This window comes from Chrysochloris asiatica, unplaced genomic scaffold (genome assembly GCF_000296735.1).
Source record: "Chrysochloris asiatica unplaced genomic scaffold, ChrAsi1.0 scaffold00023, whole genome shotgun sequence".
In the NCBI taxonomy this organism is placed as follows: Eukaryota; Metazoa; Chordata; class Mammalia; order Afrosoricida; family Chrysochloridae; genus Chrysochloris; species Chrysochloris asiatica.
Genome location: NW_006408541.1, coordinates 4,396,002 through 4,413,535, shown reverse-complemented (window position 1 = coordinate 4,413,535; position 17,534 = coordinate 4,396,002). Strand labels below are relative to the sequence as shown.

The following is a 17,534-nucleotide window of genomic DNA, read 5'->3' as shown; positions in this document are numbered from 1 at the left end:
AGGCCTCTGCCCCCGGCCCTGACTGTAAGTCCTTCTTGGATTTGTACAAAAGAACCTTTTTTGACCTTGATGTCGAATCATGGTGGAAAAAGCTGGAAAGCAGGTCTGTGCAGTTGCTCCACGCTCACTGATTATTACAGTGTGATTTGCACCGGTTTTGTAAATCCAGAACTTGTCACTTCTCCTGAATCTCGTAGTCGTTCGAAGAAGGAGAGAGTGTTGAAGTGCTCTCTAGATCTCAGATGGCTCGGTCGTGGAGAACTGACATGTGGTCGTTTAGTCAGCTGGCGTGTCTTTTCTGCTACGCCCTCTCTGTATATTTATTCCCTTTCCAAATACATCTTGGCAGGTGAATCATCCTGAAGCTCTGAGAATCAAGAGTTTTGTGCCATATTGATTCCATGTGAGAAAATACACCTATCCTAAAAATGACATCATTCTGATAATAAAAGCTCAGATCTGCAACTTTAGTCTTAACATATTTTCTTACTTCGATAAAATTAGCAACCGGTTGTTTCCTGGAGATTTCTAGGGAAATCTTTCATCACCTGCCACATTACCCCTTCACTACGTGCAGTGCTTGTCTTCAGTAAATGTATTTCTGGTCAGACTGTAAAGATCTGATGAGGAACAGAAGAGAAACTTCATCTACCCAACGCTCATCCAAATGAGATGGTCTTTCAATTGCTCAGTGTTGCTCATCCTCACAAACATGATTACTGTTGGCTGGCCTTGTTCTTAGGGAATTTTACAGTTTGTTTTCAGTTCCCTTTAGCAGGAGCTATAAGTTCCCATCACTGCCACGCATGGTATCCACAGCCTCAGAAGCTGGATGTGGTGAACCAGTGGAACATTTTCTTTTCTCTTTAAATTTTTCAGAAGGTGACGATACTAGGCTTTCAACTCCATCTAGGGTTGAAAAATCCAGAACTCCTTATTAAAAGCATGGGTGGTATATTCACCTCCCCCCATCTCCCCAATAAAAAAACAGATACCTCATGATCCTGGGTCAGAGTACCTAGAAATAGAATCTGGCTTAATTTAATAAAAATAGTAAATGGATCGAAGTGAAATAGTTACTGCATAAATACTCTGTGCTTTAGTTACATCAGGCGTGCTTACTATGGTGTGACATCCCAGCGCTCAAGTTTGCAAGGTGAGTTTGATTTTATAGTTTTATTTTGCATCCCAGTCCTCCACAATATAAACGTAGCCGTCTGTGGGTGCTACTTATAGTAAAATAAAACAAGACTGTTTTTAAATGACTGAATAGGAACAGGAATAATCAGTTCTGTCTACCACCCCCTCCAAGAAAATCACCAGCCAAAACTCCCCACTTCCTTTCCTGCCTTTTCTTTTGCTTTCAACTTAGGAAACTGAAGTGGAAGTTTGACCTTTACGTCTTGTTCCGCTCTGGCACGTGTACTGGAATGACTACACTGCACTTCTGATCTCAGTGCTGTTGGTTCTGTTTAATCACAGATGCCTGAAAACAATAATGCCTGTTTTTTACAGTCGGAGCAGCCTCAGCAACGGGGGTGTGGTCTCAGGGTTTCTGTTTACAAGATCAAGGTACTTTGGTGTATCCCAAACACTCTGGTTTTTTCCTTTTAAAACCCCATTGCTGTTTTGAGCAGATGTAAATGCCACGAGTCTGATTAGGACTTGTTTCAACGCCGCATTCACCACAAAGTGTTGTGGCGTTCACATGCTAAATACTATCCAGGTAGGATATGAACTTATAACTAATATGTTTCTTAAAAGAGATGTGATTTCTAAAATAAACATTTATATATATTTAAAGCCAGTCCATTTTTTTAAAGCTTGCCTTTGATGTCTCCATGTGTGGACAGCAGTTTTTACACAACACTTGTGACCCTAGACATATACTCATGGTGTTGGTTAGTGCTTTGCACTGTTGTGTGCCATCGAGTCACTTCAGATTCATAGTGACCCTGTTTAGGGTTCCCGAGAGCAGCTGGTGGGTTTGAACCACCAACCTGTCAGTGTGCAGGCCAGTGCTTGCCGTGCAGTGCCACACCAGGGCTCAGTGCTTGGTGCTAGGAGTCAGATTTTTGTAGTGTAATGGTTTCTGCACTCTGAATTTAAAGAGTTTGAGCAGGCTTCTTTGGATGACACCGAGACAGCCAACCCTCTCTTTTAGGAAGGGTTGTGTCAAGGGAGACAGTATTTCTCTTCTGGACTACAGCTCTCTTGCCACAGAAACAACCGCCCAAAATGCCCACCAACCAGTGAATCTCCTTTCCTCTAAGCACACCGTGCTGTAGTGTCCTGCTAAGCACACAGTCAACAGTTCAAACCCACCAGCTGCTCCGTGAGAAAGAGATGAGCCATTCTGCTGCCGCATGGGTTCACAGCCTTAGAAACTGCACGCAGGGGCATTGTGGGTCGGAACCGACTCGCTGACAGAGGGTGAGCTCTAACAGACCTGAGGGAGGAAGGAAGGGATTTACATTCATGGGGGAGACTTGTGTTCCTCACAATATGGCAGAGAAGGTACTCTGAGAATCCTCTCAGTATGAACCTGGAACGTGTGTTGGTAAATTTAGTCGGCATACTTAATTCAGCGGGAAAATGTCAATATGAAGTGTAATTGAGTTAGTTCCAATTCGGTGATCCTGGAGAGTGTTTCTTAGGAGCGACTGGTGGATTTGAACCGCCAGCTTTTTAGTTAGTAATCCAGTGCTTATCCTATAGCAATACACCAGGACTCCAAAAACTTTAAAAGAAAGATAACATTTTTAAGCCACTTTGAAAGCCACCTCTATAAAAGTGATTGTTTTCTGGGAACAATATACTAGAGATCACTTAACCTGAGGCCACCTGTGTGATGAAGCTCTGTGTCCCACCCCTACAACAAGTGGCCTTGAAAGTTAGGGTACAAGTTCCACAAGGAGAAGGAGTTTGTATTGGTTCCACTTAACAGAGGAGAAAACCTCAACCTGGTTATGAGACCAACCACCAAACAGCAAACTTCATTGACTGGCTCAGGAGATGAGTAGCAGATGATTCCGGTGCGAATTACTGGTAGGCCGCAGAAATGTGACCAATAGTCGGTATCAGCTGGAGGGTTCACTGACGTCGTAGGGGTAATGGGGCACAGCGTCTCACTGCCGTGAGAACGAGTCTAGTCGGGTTAGAGTCCAAGCAACCAACTCTAAATTACACGTGCCTTCATGACAAACTTCCCACCACGTGCGCAGAGCGTTTCATTTTTAAACAGGTGACTCTACAATATTACAGAGTAGCTAGCTATATTATACATGTAAGGGACCCTGGTGGCGCTGTAGGATAAGTATTGGACTGCTAACCACAAGGTTCACGGAAGAAAGATGTAACTATCTGCCCCGGTGAAGATTTCCAGTCTCGGAAACCCTGTAAAGGGTCGCTGTGAGACAGAAACAACTCGATGGTGGTGGTGGGGTTTGGGTTTGGTACAAGCTCAAAGTGCATTCTATACTGTTTATTTTGTTTTGTTTTTAAGAAACTTACACTGTGGTTAAGACTAATATCTTGCCTCTTGAAAAAGCCCAAAATTTTGTCACAGAGATAGACTCAACCGCTCCAATTGTTAAGGGCTACTGTTAGTTAGAATTGACTCAGCGGCACTTAACAACCACATATACCTGTCTGTCTCTTGGCTAAAAATTGAGCATTCCAGACCTGAAGGGTAAACCAAGGACCATAGTATCGGCATTCTACCAGTCTACCTGGCTAGTAAATCTGATCTTTTTCATGACTCTGAAGTTTGTTCCACATTTTCTCTTATTCGCTCCAGGACCTTCTGTTTTGATCCTTTTCAGGGCAGCGGGTAGTACCCCAGCTCTATCTAGTTCTGGTCTGAGCGTCTGTGGTTCTTTAGTCCATGGACCAGTCATTTCAAAGTACCTTCCATTTCCATCCCTCTTCTTTGTTCCTGGTTGGGGGAGACCAGTAGGTGCACCTTAGATGGCCACTGAAGATGTTTTTGGCATTCCTGCTCACTAAAGTAGGATGTAGAACACTGTCTTTATGGGCTGCATTATACCAATGGTCATCTTTGAACCAGTGGATTTTTCACCACTGTCTGTCTGCTCACATCGTGTCTACTCGCTGGGACATCATTGTCTGTTCCTGCTTTACTTCTCCTCCACACAAACCTTCATCCTCTTTCTCCAGCTCTGTCCCCTTTGGACACCCACAGCGTTTCCCTCCACCCTTTGTATTTTCAGTTTTTTCTCTCAGCCCTGTTCCCTCCTTTCAAGCTTTTGATCAAATTCTGGGCTATAAAGCCACGTAGTCACTAACTACAACAGGACTGTAGAATCCCACCTCTCCCCCGTGTTAGTCCTGAATGGAGTTATGTACATGCTTGTTGGTCAGTTTGACCAAAAGAGCCCTTTGGATGAACTCTCTTTATACAGTTAAACTCTGCCTGCTCATTCCAGACCATTTTAATGTCATGTTGTTGTTGTTGTTAGATACTGTTGAGTCACTTTGGACTCAGAGTGACCCTATCTCTGCACAACAGAATGAAACACTGCCTGGTCCTGCACCATCCTCATAAGTGTTGGTGTCCTTGAGTCCACTGCTGCGGACACTTGGTAGGGAGCTTCCTCTTTGTCACAAATCCGCCACTTAACCACACATGATGTCCTTCTCTAGGGTCTTACTGTTGGTATGTACTGTCAAGTCGGTTCCTACTCATAGCCACCCCGTTTTAGAGTTTCCAAGGAGCGGTTGGTGAGTTTGAACCAATGACCTTGCAGTTCAAACCGACCTTGCAAACTGCTTATCCTACAGCGTCACACCAGGATTCTCCTACTAACATATCCGAAATATGAGTGACAAAGTCTCACCATCCTGGCTTCTAAGGAGCATTCTGTCTGTCCTTCTTCCAACACAGATCTGTTTGTTCTTCTGGCAGTCCATGGTACTTTGAATATTCTTCTCCAACACCATAGCTCAAATGCATCAATTCTTCTACGGTTTTCCTTATTCATTGTCCAACGGTCACATATATATGAGGCCATTGAAAATACCAGGGCTTAACTCAAGCATACCTTAGTCCTCAAACTGATATCTTTGCTCTGGCACACTTTAAAGAGGTCTTGTGCAACAGATTTACCTAATGCAATACACCGTTTGATTTCTTCACTGCTGTTTCCATGAGTGTTGACAGTGGATCCAAGCAAAATGAAGTTTTAGACAACTTCATTCTTTTTTCCATTTATCACGATGGTATTTATTGGTCTGATGATGAGGAATTTTGTTTTCTTTACATTGAGGTGCAACCCATACTGAAGGCTTTAGTATTTGATCTTCATGGGTAAGTATTATAAGCCCTCTTGGCTTCCCATAAGCAAGATTGTATCATCTGCATATCGCAATTTGTTAATGAGTCTTCCTTCAATCCTGATGCCATGTTCTTCATATAACCCAGCTTCCCAGATGATTTGCCCAGCATACAGATTGAATAAATATGGTGAAAGAATACAACCCTGGCGCACCCCTTGCCTGATTTTAAATCATTCCGTAGCCCCTTACTCTGTTTGAATGACTGCCTCTTGGTCTATGTACAGGTTCCTCATGAGGACAAATTAAGTGTTCTGGAGTACCCATTCTTCACAATGTTACATATTGCTTGTTGCGATCCACACATTCAAAAGCCTTTGCATAGTTTTGGTATTCTCTGCTCTCAGCCAAGATCCATCTAACGTTAATAATGATATCCCTAGTTCCACATTCTCTTCTGTATCTGGTTTGAACCCTCTGGCAGTTCCCTGTCAATATTCCAGTTTTAAATTCTCTTTAGCAAAATTTTACTTGCATGTGATATCAGTGATATTGTTCAATGATTTCCGCATTCTATTGCGTCAGTCGCTTATCTTTAGATTGGGCACAAATATGAATCTCTTCCAACCAGTTGACCAGGTAGCCGTCTTCCAAATCTCTTGGTGTAGATGAGTGAGTGTCTCTAGAACTGTATCAGTTGTTGAAAGAGTTCAGTTTATATTCTATCAATTCCTGGAGCCTTGTTTTCTCCAATGCCTTCAGTGCAACATAGACTTCTTTCAGGACCATTGGTTCTTGATCAGATGATACCTCTTGGAATAACTGAACATAGGCCATTTCCTGTACAACAGTGACTCTGTGTATACCTTCCTTTCATCTTCTTTTGGATGCTTTGTGCATCGTTCATTGTTTTTCCCATGTTGTTGTGAAGTGTTGTCAAGTCGGTTCCAACTCATAATGACCTTGTATAGGGCTTCCAAGGAGTGGCTGGTGAGCTTGAACCGCTGATCTTGAGGTTCAAACTGACTTTGAAGTCCAGTGCTTATCCTACAATGCCACACCAGGACTCCATTTTTCCCACAGAATCTTTCGTTGTTACAAGTCGAGGCTTGAATTTTTTTTCTTCAGTTCCTTCCGGTTGAGAAATACTAAGTATGTTCTTCCCTTTTGATTTTCTAACTCCAGGTCTTTGCACAATTCATTATAATACTTGACTTTGTCTTCTCAAGCTGCCCTTTGAAATTTTCTGTTCAGTTCTTTTACTTCCTCATTTCTTGTCCTCACTTTAGCATCTCAACTGCAACGTTGGTGGTTCAAACTCACCAGCTGCTCCTCAGAAACCCTATACAGGGTTGCTAAGGGTCAGAAACCAACTTGACGGCACTACTCCACAACAACAGCCAATAGAGAGCAAATATCAGAATCTCTTCTGACATTCATTTTGGTCTTTTCTTTCTTGTCTTCATAATGACGTTTGGTGTGCTTCCTGTATGATGTTCTTGATGTCATCCCACAACTCTTCTGGTCTTCGATCATTTTGTCTAATGCATCAGATCTGTTCTTGAGATGATCTCTTAAGTTCAGGTGGGATATATTCAAGGTCATATTCTGGCTCTCATGGACTTGGTTTAATTTTCTTTAGCTTTAGCCTGAGCTTGTATATGAGCAATTGCTGGTCTGTTTCACAGTCTGCCCCGGCCTTGTTTTGGTTGATGATATGGAGCTTTTCCATTGTCTCTTTTCACCAATGTAGTCCATTTGATTTCTCTGTATTCTATCTGTGTGATGTCCATGTGTATAGTCATCTCTTAGGTTGTTGAAAAGGTATTTGCAATGAATAAGTCATTGGTCTTGCAGAATTCTATCATGTGATCTCCAGCATCATTTCTGTCACCAAGGCCATATTTTCTAACTAACTTCACATCCCAGTCACAAGTATTTATCAATCTTGATTGTATGTTTGATCAGTTTGATACTGAAGAAGCTGATGTTGTTGTCAGGTGCCATCGAGTCGAAACCGACTCATAGCAACCCCATGCACAATAGAATGAAACAATGTCTGATCCTGGGCCAACCTCACTACCGCTGCCACACTTGATGCCATCGATGCTGCCACCTGGCTCATCCATCTCATTGGGGATGGATTCCTCTTTTTCTCTGACCCTCCATCTTATCCAGCATGACATCCTTCTCCAGCGACTGACAACATGTCCAAAGTATGAGAAACGAAGTTTAGCCATCTTGGCCTCCAAGGAGCACTCTGGCTGCACTTCTTCCAAAACGGATCTATTGGTTCTTTTGGCAGTCCATGGCACTTTCCGTATTCTCCTCCAACATCACAACTCAAAGGCATCTAACTAACTTCACATCCCAGTCACCAGTATTTATCAATCTTGATTATATGTTTGATCAATTTCATACTGAAGAAGCTGATGTTGTTGTTGTTGTCGGGTGCCATCGAGTCGGAACCGACTCATAATGACCCCATGCACAGCAGAAGAAGCTGATAGTATTCTTCAATTTCATCATCACTGGTTTTAGTTGGTGCATACGTTTGAATAATAGTAGTATTAACTGGTCTTCCTTGTTGTTGTTCGGTACCATGGAGTCGGTTCCCTGTACAGGGTTTCCGAGGCTGTAAATCTATGGGAGCAAAACACCTCATCTTTCTCCCACGAAACAGCTGGTAGTTTCAAACTGCTGACCTTGTAGTTGGCAGCCTGACTCGTAATCACGCTACCAGAGCTCCTTGGTCTTCCTTGTAGGCATATGAATATTATCACAGATAGCACTGTACTTCAAAACAGATCTTAAAATGTTCTTTTTGATGTTGAATGCTGCTCTATTCATCTTGAATTTGGGATTCCTTGCATAGTAAACTTTATGATTGTCGGATTAAAAAGGACCAATGCCAGTCCATTTTAGCTCACTAAATGCCTAGGATATTGATCTTTATATGTTCCATTTCATTTTTCACAATTTCCAGTTTTCCTAGATTCATGCTTTGTACATTCTGTGTCCTGGATTAATGGATGTTTACATCTGTTTTTCCTCATTTTGAGTTGTACCCCAAAAACAACTTCATTCTTATCATCGTGGTCAACTTTACTTTGAGGAGGCAGCTCTTCCCCGCTTGTATTTTAAGTGCTTTCCAACGTGAGGGGCTCATCTTCCGGCACACTATCCGACAATAGTCTCGTGTTTTCTTAATGTTTACATCTTCTAGCACCATCCTGATAATGTTCCACTGGTATTCATTAGGTTCCCAGTGGCTAACCATTCAGAAGTGGTCTGTCTGTGCTTCTTCCTAGTCTGTTAGTTTGGAAGCTCAGCTAAAACCCATCCACCTTGGGTGACCCTGTTGGTGTTTAAAATACCGGTGGTATAGCTGCCAGCATCACAGCAACATGGAAGCCCCCACAGTAGGACAAAGTGATAGGCAAGTGGTAGATCTTAAAGCCATGCAGGCTGAACTTTTCTGCCAACCCTTGAATTCTTTGAGCATTCTGTCTAGTGGGTTCAGCAGCACATGGTAACTCAGGAGCTGAGTGTCCAAACAAAAGAAAACAAAACAAAAAAATTCACTGTCAGAGTTGACTCTGACTCCTTACAGGCCTGTGTCGGATTTCTGAGACAAAATCTTTATGGGAGCAGACAACCTTATCTTTCTCCCTTGGATTAACTGGCTGATGGATTTGAACCAACAACCTTACGGTCAGCAGCTGAACGCCTAACCCACAACACCACCAGAGTTCCTTATTGAATAATCCCAGTTTCGGAATAATGCCACTCAAGGAGCTAGATAGCTAAATGTCCACACAGGAAGCATATAAAACATGTCCCCAAACTACAATATACAAAAGCACTTGTCCGTCCAGTGCACTAAATTAGGAAAAAAGACAGTCTGGCCTGTGGTATTCTCAGTAGAACATTGGTAAAGAGTTTTTGACAATTTTCATGGCCTCATGGGAATCGTCGTAACCTTGTTCTCTTGAACTCTCACTGGTTAAGCCTTTCAGACAGCGGATATTACAAAAGCCACCCCGTTTCCTAGAAAAGCACCTCTTGCAATACTTTAAGGAGAGCCTCACTTACCATAATAAGTAAATACCAGTGAATTGCAGCGGAGTGTTTGTGGTAGTTTCTCACATCTTTGATTGAAAAAGAATAGTAAGGGGTCAGATGAGCAACTAAGGTATCTAACTTCTCATTTATGAAAGATCACACTAGTGTCTGTAGGAATTAGTCTGTGTAATTCTAGGACGAGTCCTGATACTTTGGCTTGCTGGGTCTGTTTTTTGGTCTAGGGGAGGTCCCATTTCCACTGTGTAAATGGCAATAAATTCTAAGCTGTATTGTGAACGTCAGGGTAACCTCTTCAGTACTGGGATACCATCAAGGCAGCGTGTCAAAGTAACATAAGCCATCCAACCAGAAGACTTAGGTTCAAATCTGGTTCTGTTAAACTTAACTATGACCTTGAATAGGTATGTCCATCCTTCTTACATTTTATTACTGAAAGTTTTCAATTTATACAAAAGTCAGTAGTCTTCATACCATAGAAACAGAAAGGAAATTGATCATCGCCAGGGGCAGGGGGGGAGAGGGACATGAGGAGTGACCCCCAATAGGTGCCTGGGGGTTTCTTTTTGGGGTGACAAACTTTGTTCTGAAATTAGATAATGCTGTTTGTGGCACAGCTCTGAATATACTAAAAAGAACTGAATTGTGTACCTCAAAGGAGCAGGTTGTGGGCTTTGTGAGTTACATCTTATGGGTTAAATGAGTTCCCCTGAGAATGTCTTGCAAATCCTCACTTCTATGTGGAGTCCTGGTGTTACGCTGTAGGATGAGCACTAGACCCTAAATTCAGTTTGGACCCCAAAGTTGGCAGTTCAAACCACCAGCCACTCCTTGGAAACCCTATCCAGGGTAATGATGAGTCAGAACCAACTCGACAGCACTCAACAACATGTGTTGTGATTGCTGATCTCACGGTCCATGGTTCAAAGCCACCAGCCGCTACTTGGAAACCCTATATAGGACTGCTATGACTTGACTTGACAGCACTTAAAAACAACAACCCTGCTTGTAGTTAGAATCCCATTTGGGAATGAGTTGTCTTTGTTAGGTTAATGTGGCAGAATTAGTGTAGGTGTATCCTGAGTCCCCTCTCTTTTGAGATATAAAAGAGATTCAACAAGTGAGCAGAGATCATGTAAGAGAGATGCCAAGCCACGTGGAGATCCCCAAGAGAAGGCGCTCCGAAGAGACGAATATTTTCCTCCGGAGCTGACAGAGCAAGCTTTTCCCTAGAGCTGACTCCCAGAAATTGGACTTCTAGTTTCTTAGACTGTGAGGAATCAGTTAACATTTGTTAGAACGTCCACTTGGGGCATTTCTGTTACAGCAGCTAGAAAACTAACACACATCTCAAAGCCGCAATTAACGTCTGTTTTTAAGAAATCAACAGTACAGTCAGGGGATTTCAAGTTTGTGGGAAAATGGAATTAAAGGATGATGGAAATTTTCCATGAACTTTGTGAATCCCCCTCGTCTACTGAGCCACTACGGACCAATGGCCCAATCCCACCAATATCTAATGCATCCGATCTTCTCTTCCCTGCACCTCTACCCTCATTCCCCTCTCAAATCCTGTTGATCGATCTCATCTGTAAATATTTCAGTATATATTACTCAACATATTTCTAAAGATACAAACCAAAACCCAACCCTTTGCTGCCCAGCCAACCCTGACTCACAGCGACCCAATGAGGCCGAATTCTTTAGCCCCATAGGGTTTCCAAGGCTGTAATCTTCGTGGATATAGATCCCCACATCTTTGGGCCACACAGCAGCTGGTGTGTTTGAACTGCCACCCTTTTGGAATATATATGTTGTTGTTAAGTGCTGTTGATGCAGTTCTGACTCATAGTGGCTCTCTATAGGGCCTCTGAGGAGTAACTGGTGAGTTTGAACTGCTGACCTTGTACTTATCCTCCAGCACCACACCGGGACTCCACCAACATAGATGTTGTTGTTAAATACCGTCTAGTCGGTTCCAACTCCTAGCAACTGTGTATAGGGTTTCCAAGGAGTGGCTGGTGAGTTTGAACCACCAACCTTGAGGTTCGAACCAAACTTGCAGTCTAGCACATTATCCCAAAGTGCCACACCAGGCCTCTTACAATGCTACAGGTTTGGCAAATAATTCATGAGTAGAGAGGAGCCTATGGGGGACAAAGTTATGAAAATTTCGTAGCCGTTAACAAACACCATAAGGGAATCAATCGCTGGGCCTGGGGAGCTCAGGACCACAGTCTCGGGACGCCTGGTCAGCTGACATCCATAGTCCACAAAAACTGTTCTACGTCATACTTTGGTGAGTAATGGCTGGGATCTTAGACACTCATGAATGGGCCATCTGAGGGACAGCTATTGGTCTCTCCGTGTGCGGCAGAAAGAATGCTGGCAACTGAAGACACTTGGAAACAATTAGTCCAGTGAATTATCGCGACCATCAGTCTCCAGTGCCTTTAGGCCGGAAGTACTAGATGGTGCCCAGCTGCTCGGAATATAAGTCTATTAGAAGGTCCTTGGCAGAGTGAGAGAAAATGCGGAACAAAAGTCAGAATCATAGTAAAGATCAAACTCACTGCTCAGACAGAGACTGCTGAAACCCAATACTACAGCCCTTGTTCACCCTTCAGATCTGTAACTGAACTCACCTTTGTGGCTCAATTTTCAACAAAGCAATAGATAGGATTTTCGGGGGAGAACAACACGAGTGAGGTACACACACCAGAGTTTAGAAGGGGTGGGAGAGGAGGAGGAATGGAAATAGGAAATACAGGGAGGAAGTGGGCTGAGTGATGTTGAAGTAAGAGGATTGTGGTTGTTAAGTGCCGTGGAGTCGGTTCTGACCCATAGCAACCCTGTGTAAGGTTTCCGAGGAGCAGCTGGTGAGCTTGAACCGCCGACCTTGTGGATCAAACCAACTTTGCAGCCAAGAGCATTAACCTGGTGGGGATGGTTATGTGCCGTGGGGTCGGTTCCCACTCGTAGCGACCCTGCACAGGGTTTCCAAGACTATAAATCTTTACAGGAGCAGAAAGCCTCATCGTTCTTCCACGGAACAGCTGGTAGTTTCGAACTGATGACCCTGAGGTTAGCAGCCTAGTTCGTAACCACTACACTACTGGAGCTCCTTAGTGAGAGGATTACAGGCGTTGTAATGAAACGAAGCATATGATTGTTGAATGTAAAACTTGATGATCTGCTCTGTAAACCTTCACTCAGTTCACAATAATAAAAAGTTTGAAAACACAATCATACCACCATTATTTGCCTAAAAACATTAGTATTGATTCCTTAATATCAAATATCTAGTTAGTTTTCAAGTTTCCAGCCATCTTTTAAATGGTTTGCTTTGAACTGAGATCCAGATACGGCCCATACCTTGTGATTTGATGTGTCAGTAAAATCTGTTCCCTTCTTTAGATTCCACCACTTTGCTCTCCCTTCCCCCTTGTAGTTTATTTTCTGAAGACACTAGGTTGGCTGTTTGACCACATTATTTCATCTCCACATCTTGCGGGCGTCTTCATCAGTAAAATGTGAATCATAGTTGTTAAGTGCCGTCGAGTCAGTTCCGACCCATAGTGACCCTGTACAGGGTTTCCGGGGCTCTAAATCTTTACGGGACCAGAAAGCTCTCATCTTTTTCCCACGGAGCAGCTGGTAGTTTCGAACTGCTGACCTTGCAGTTCACAGCCCGATTCGTAACCACTACGCTACCAGGGTTCCTTGTGAATCATTGTACTAGCTACTATTAAGGCTGCTGTTTGGAATGATGAGTTAATTCACGCCAAGGGGGTTAGGACCGTGCCTGGCACATAGTAAACACTCAGTTAGCAGGAGACGTTGTTCCCAGGCCACAGAACCCAGCCCTTCACTTAGTCACTGGCAATGTTAGATACTGCCTTCAGGTCCGGCTGCATCCAGGTGTTTCCTCTTCATTGTTTTCTGCTCCGTGTGAGTTATCTCCTGGCAGATACTCTCCACAAGGTGGCAGCATTGTCCAGGTGATTGCAGCCTGCAGCAGGCTCTGGGGCCTTTCAACTTCTCATCTTAGAAACTTCCTTCCAGTAGTCCAGAGGCATAGATGACCCCAGGTGGGATGACTCACTTCCCCATCATGAGCGAAACAATCCCTGTACCTAGCCAATTCACCAGGTGTGGAAAGGATTCTTACTACACAAAAGGGAAAGAAATGCAAACCGAAGACACCTGTAGTTAATGAGCATTGTTGTAATAAACAGCAGCTGCTAGAATTTTGTGTTGGTAACCAGCTATGGGTCGGAACCGACTCGACGGCACTTAACAACAAACAACCAGCAAAGAACCAAAACTGACTCATTCATTTATTTAGCAAAAACCCAAGGCTGCAAGTTCAGCACTGTTCGAAAGGTTTAGGGGGAAAGTGGCCAGAAGAAAGACCATTCTCAGAGTTGTACATTAAGAATTGTTTGTTATCAAATTGTTTGGGGACCCTTTATCAGCAAGAAAAAGAAAATTCATGTTCTGAGGAGCTTTTTGTGTGTGTGTAATTAGCCAAAAGAACCTGCTTTCTTTATTTTAAAAAAATCTCAAACTGCTTTCTTTGTTTCAAGCAATTGCATCTCTCATGGTATAAACCAAACCCACTATTGTGGGGCCAATTCAGACTCATAGTAGATCTATAGGCCAGAGTAGAATTGCCCCACGGAGGTTCCCAAAACTCATCTTTGTAGAAGACTGCCACACCTTACCTTCCTTCTCATTCTCCTGAAGAAATAGTGTGCCATTTTGAGCTTGTTTGTAGCATGTTAGTTCATTTTAACTAGATGGAATTTACATCATTGAGTTATAGATAAGTGATATCTTGTTCATACATGGAGCCCTGGTGGCACTGTAGCCTAAGCATTGGGCTGCTAGCCACAAGGTTGACAGTTCAAACCCACCAGCTGCTCCATGAGAGAGAAGAGCAGCTGTCTGCTCCTATAACGATCTGCAGTCTTGGAAAACCCTACGGGGCAGTCTGGTTCAAACCCATCCACTGCTGCATGGAAGAAAGGTGGTAGTCCGCTCCCATAAAGATGGAAGCCTTGGAAATCCTATGGGGCAGTCCTACTATGTCCTATGGTGTCACCATACATTGGAATCAAATCAGTGGTAATGAGTTGTATTCATACACAACATGCTAGTGCAGTTGGGCATTTAGTTGTTGTACACTCCAATGTTACTGAGGATGGAGACAGCTGAAATGTCCAAAATGCTCTGGAAGATCAACCACATTGGGAGGGAGTTTTATAATTATAATTTAATTGTATAATAAAAACATAAATTGTATAAAAAGCATAATATACCTAATCATTTCAATAATCACCACTAATGAACTGCAATGTCAGTAGTTCAAGCTCCCAGCTGCTCTTTGAAAACCCTATACGGGGTCACTATGGGTCGGAATCGACTCGAAGGCACTTAACAACAACAATAATGAATTTCTAACATCACCAAAACATTTGAGAAATTCAAGAACATGTCTAGCAAAGACATCATGCCCAAGTTCCTGGCCCATCTTTTTTAAAGAAGTGTTAAGAATGAAATGAGAATCTTTTGTTGTCTAAGACGGTGACATTGTTTGACATAAAACACTGTCCCAGGCTGTGACTATGAAATCAGCTACCTCTACCAGTTCCCCATTTCTGTGGGGTCTGCAGACCTACTATGCCACAGTCAAGAATTAGACGCATTTCTTCTCCTGGCTCACCTTGTGTATCTGAAGGTGAGAGATGAGACCAAGAAAGGATTTCTACAGTGAGGTCCTGCAGAGAGAGTCCAGCCAAAGGGCAAATGGACTGGGTAGAGGCATCTTAATTCATTCATTTTTTTTCTTCTCTTTTTTTTTTTTTTTTATTGCGCACTGAGTGATAGTTTACATGGGAGAACATCAGCTTTACACCATCGTTCACTTCAAGGATTACAATCTCCTCCGCTCATCATCACTCAACAGTGTTTGCTTCCAGATTCCCATTAGCTCGTCCATGCCTGGGCCCAGCTCCCTTCCAATCTGCAGTCCACTCACCCCCAGTGCCCACTTTAGGGCCCTGCTTGTGTTTTATTTTTAAAAAATAGACTGAAATTCCCTAAAAGACTTTATACATAGAATTTATTTTTTATTTTTATGCACCAACTTTCCATCCCCTCCTCTCCTCAGCCCCTGGTAACCACGCCTCTGATTTCACCTTTCTACATTTCCTTCTTCTAGATATTGATCTCTTACTAGTGGGATCATACACATTCAACATTGTGTCTGACTTACTCCACTTACCATCATGTCTGAAAGGCTCACCCATGTTGTGATATGTCAGAGCTTCATCTTTCTGTTTGGCTGAATAATCTTCCACTGTGTGTAAAGACTACATTTTGTCCATCCATTCATCTGTTGATGGACACTTAGGTTGTTTCCACTGACCTGTCGTCAACAATACCTTGGAGCTCTTAGGCAGTTTTGGAAACGCGTGAATAGGAGCCCACCAGCCATCCTGCAGTTCTAACCTGAAGCTTGCTGTTTGGATCTCCTTATGCCTTTTCCTGTTCCAATCTAAGCTCTGGTTTTCCTCTCCCTTCCTTTCTTCCCAATCACTAAATCTTTACAGGAAAAGACAGCCTAGCTTTACTCTTGAGGGGCAACTGTTGTCAGGTGCCATCGAGTCGGCACCGACTCATAGCGACCCCATGCACAGCAGAACGAAACAATGTCCGATCCTGGGCCAACCTCACTACTGTTGCCACGCTTGAGTCCATCAATGCTGCCACCTGGCCAATCCATCTTGTTTGGGGTCTTCCTCTCTTTCTCTGACCCTCCACCTTACCAAACATGAGATCCTTCTCCAGTGACTGTTCCCTCCTGACAATATGTCTGAAGTATGAGAGACGAAGTTAGACAACTAGTGGGTTTTAACTAGTCACCTTGCAGCTAGCAGTTCAGTGCTTATCCTACAGCACCATCAGGGCCCCTTATTGTTACTGTTGTTAAGTGCCGTCAAGTCAGTTCCAACTCATGGTGACCCTGTATAGGGTTTCTGAGGCGCGGCTGGTGGGTTTGAACCTCCAACCTTGCGGAGCCTCACAGTATCCTGCAGCACCACACCAGGATTCCTTATTGTTACTATATTCCCTTCAAAAATGTGTTCTGGGTGTGCAGGCGTGAGAAAACCACATTCTTGGGGGTGTTGGAGCTGTCGGCTAAGAGGAGTGGCCGCAACTGTTTGAATATCCACATTTCCTTTTCTGTGTCTGTCAGGAGTTTTGATTCATCATGGATAATTTGTCATCAGAAGAAATTCAGTTAAGGGTTCACCAGGTTACTGATGAGTCTCTGGAAAGTACAAGGAGAATCCTGGGTTTAGCCACTGAGAACAACTAAACCGTATAGAAGAAGGCATGGACCAAATAAATAAAGACATGAGAGAGGCAGAGAAGACTTTAACAGAACTCAACAAATGCTGTGGCCTTTGTGTCTGCCCATGTAATAGGACGAAGAACTTTGAGTCTGGTAAGGCCTTTAAGACAACATGGGGAGATGGTGGAGACAACTCACTTACCAACGTAGTATCTAAGCAGCCAGGCCAGGTGACAAATGGCCAGCCTCAACAAGCTGCCACAGGAGTAGCCAGCGGTGGATACATTAAACATATAACTAATGGTGCCAGAGAAGATGAAATGGAGGAGAACTTGACTCAGGTGGGCAGTATCTTGGGGAATCTAAAAAACATGGCGCTGGACATGGGCAATGAGATTGACGCTCAAAATCAACAAATAAATTGGATCACAGATAAGGCTGAAACCAACAAAGATCGTATTGACATTGCCAATGTCAGGGCAAAGAAACTCATTGACAGCTAAAGCTATTGCTGTACTTGATCGTGTATTTACTTCCTTGGCTCCTCCTCCTTCAGAATGATTACCTTCTCAGAGTTTGAAATTTTAGTCCCACACTCTTCTAATCAGGAGATAATGTGGAAGCTGGGCCCAAGGAGTAAAAGCCCCCTTATTTAAAAAATATTCATTTTCCTTTGAGGGCAGACTGTGCTAGCCTTCCTTCTGGTATTTTTCCTCAGCTCATACTCTTAGGCTGGTTTCCATAGATCACATATAATTTTTTCATCTTTCTTGCTTACTTCAAAGCAGGTTGT

General features: G+C 43.3%; 1 protein-coding gene across 1 annotated transcript; it reads left to right on the top strand.

The window, feature by feature from the left end:
* Positions 1–13,459: 13,459 nt before the first annotated feature.
* Positions 13,460–17,244, top strand: LOC102833590 (synaptosomal-associated protein 23-like). The gene is made up of 2 exons (XM_006839319.1): positions 13,460–13,469; positions 16,757–17,244. Exons 1-2 carry the CDS (start codon positions 13,460–13,462, stop codon positions 17,242–17,244), a joined length of 498 nt encoding a protein of 165 aa, XP_006839382.1.
* The last annotated feature ends 290 nt before the right edge of the window (positions 17,245–17,534 follow it).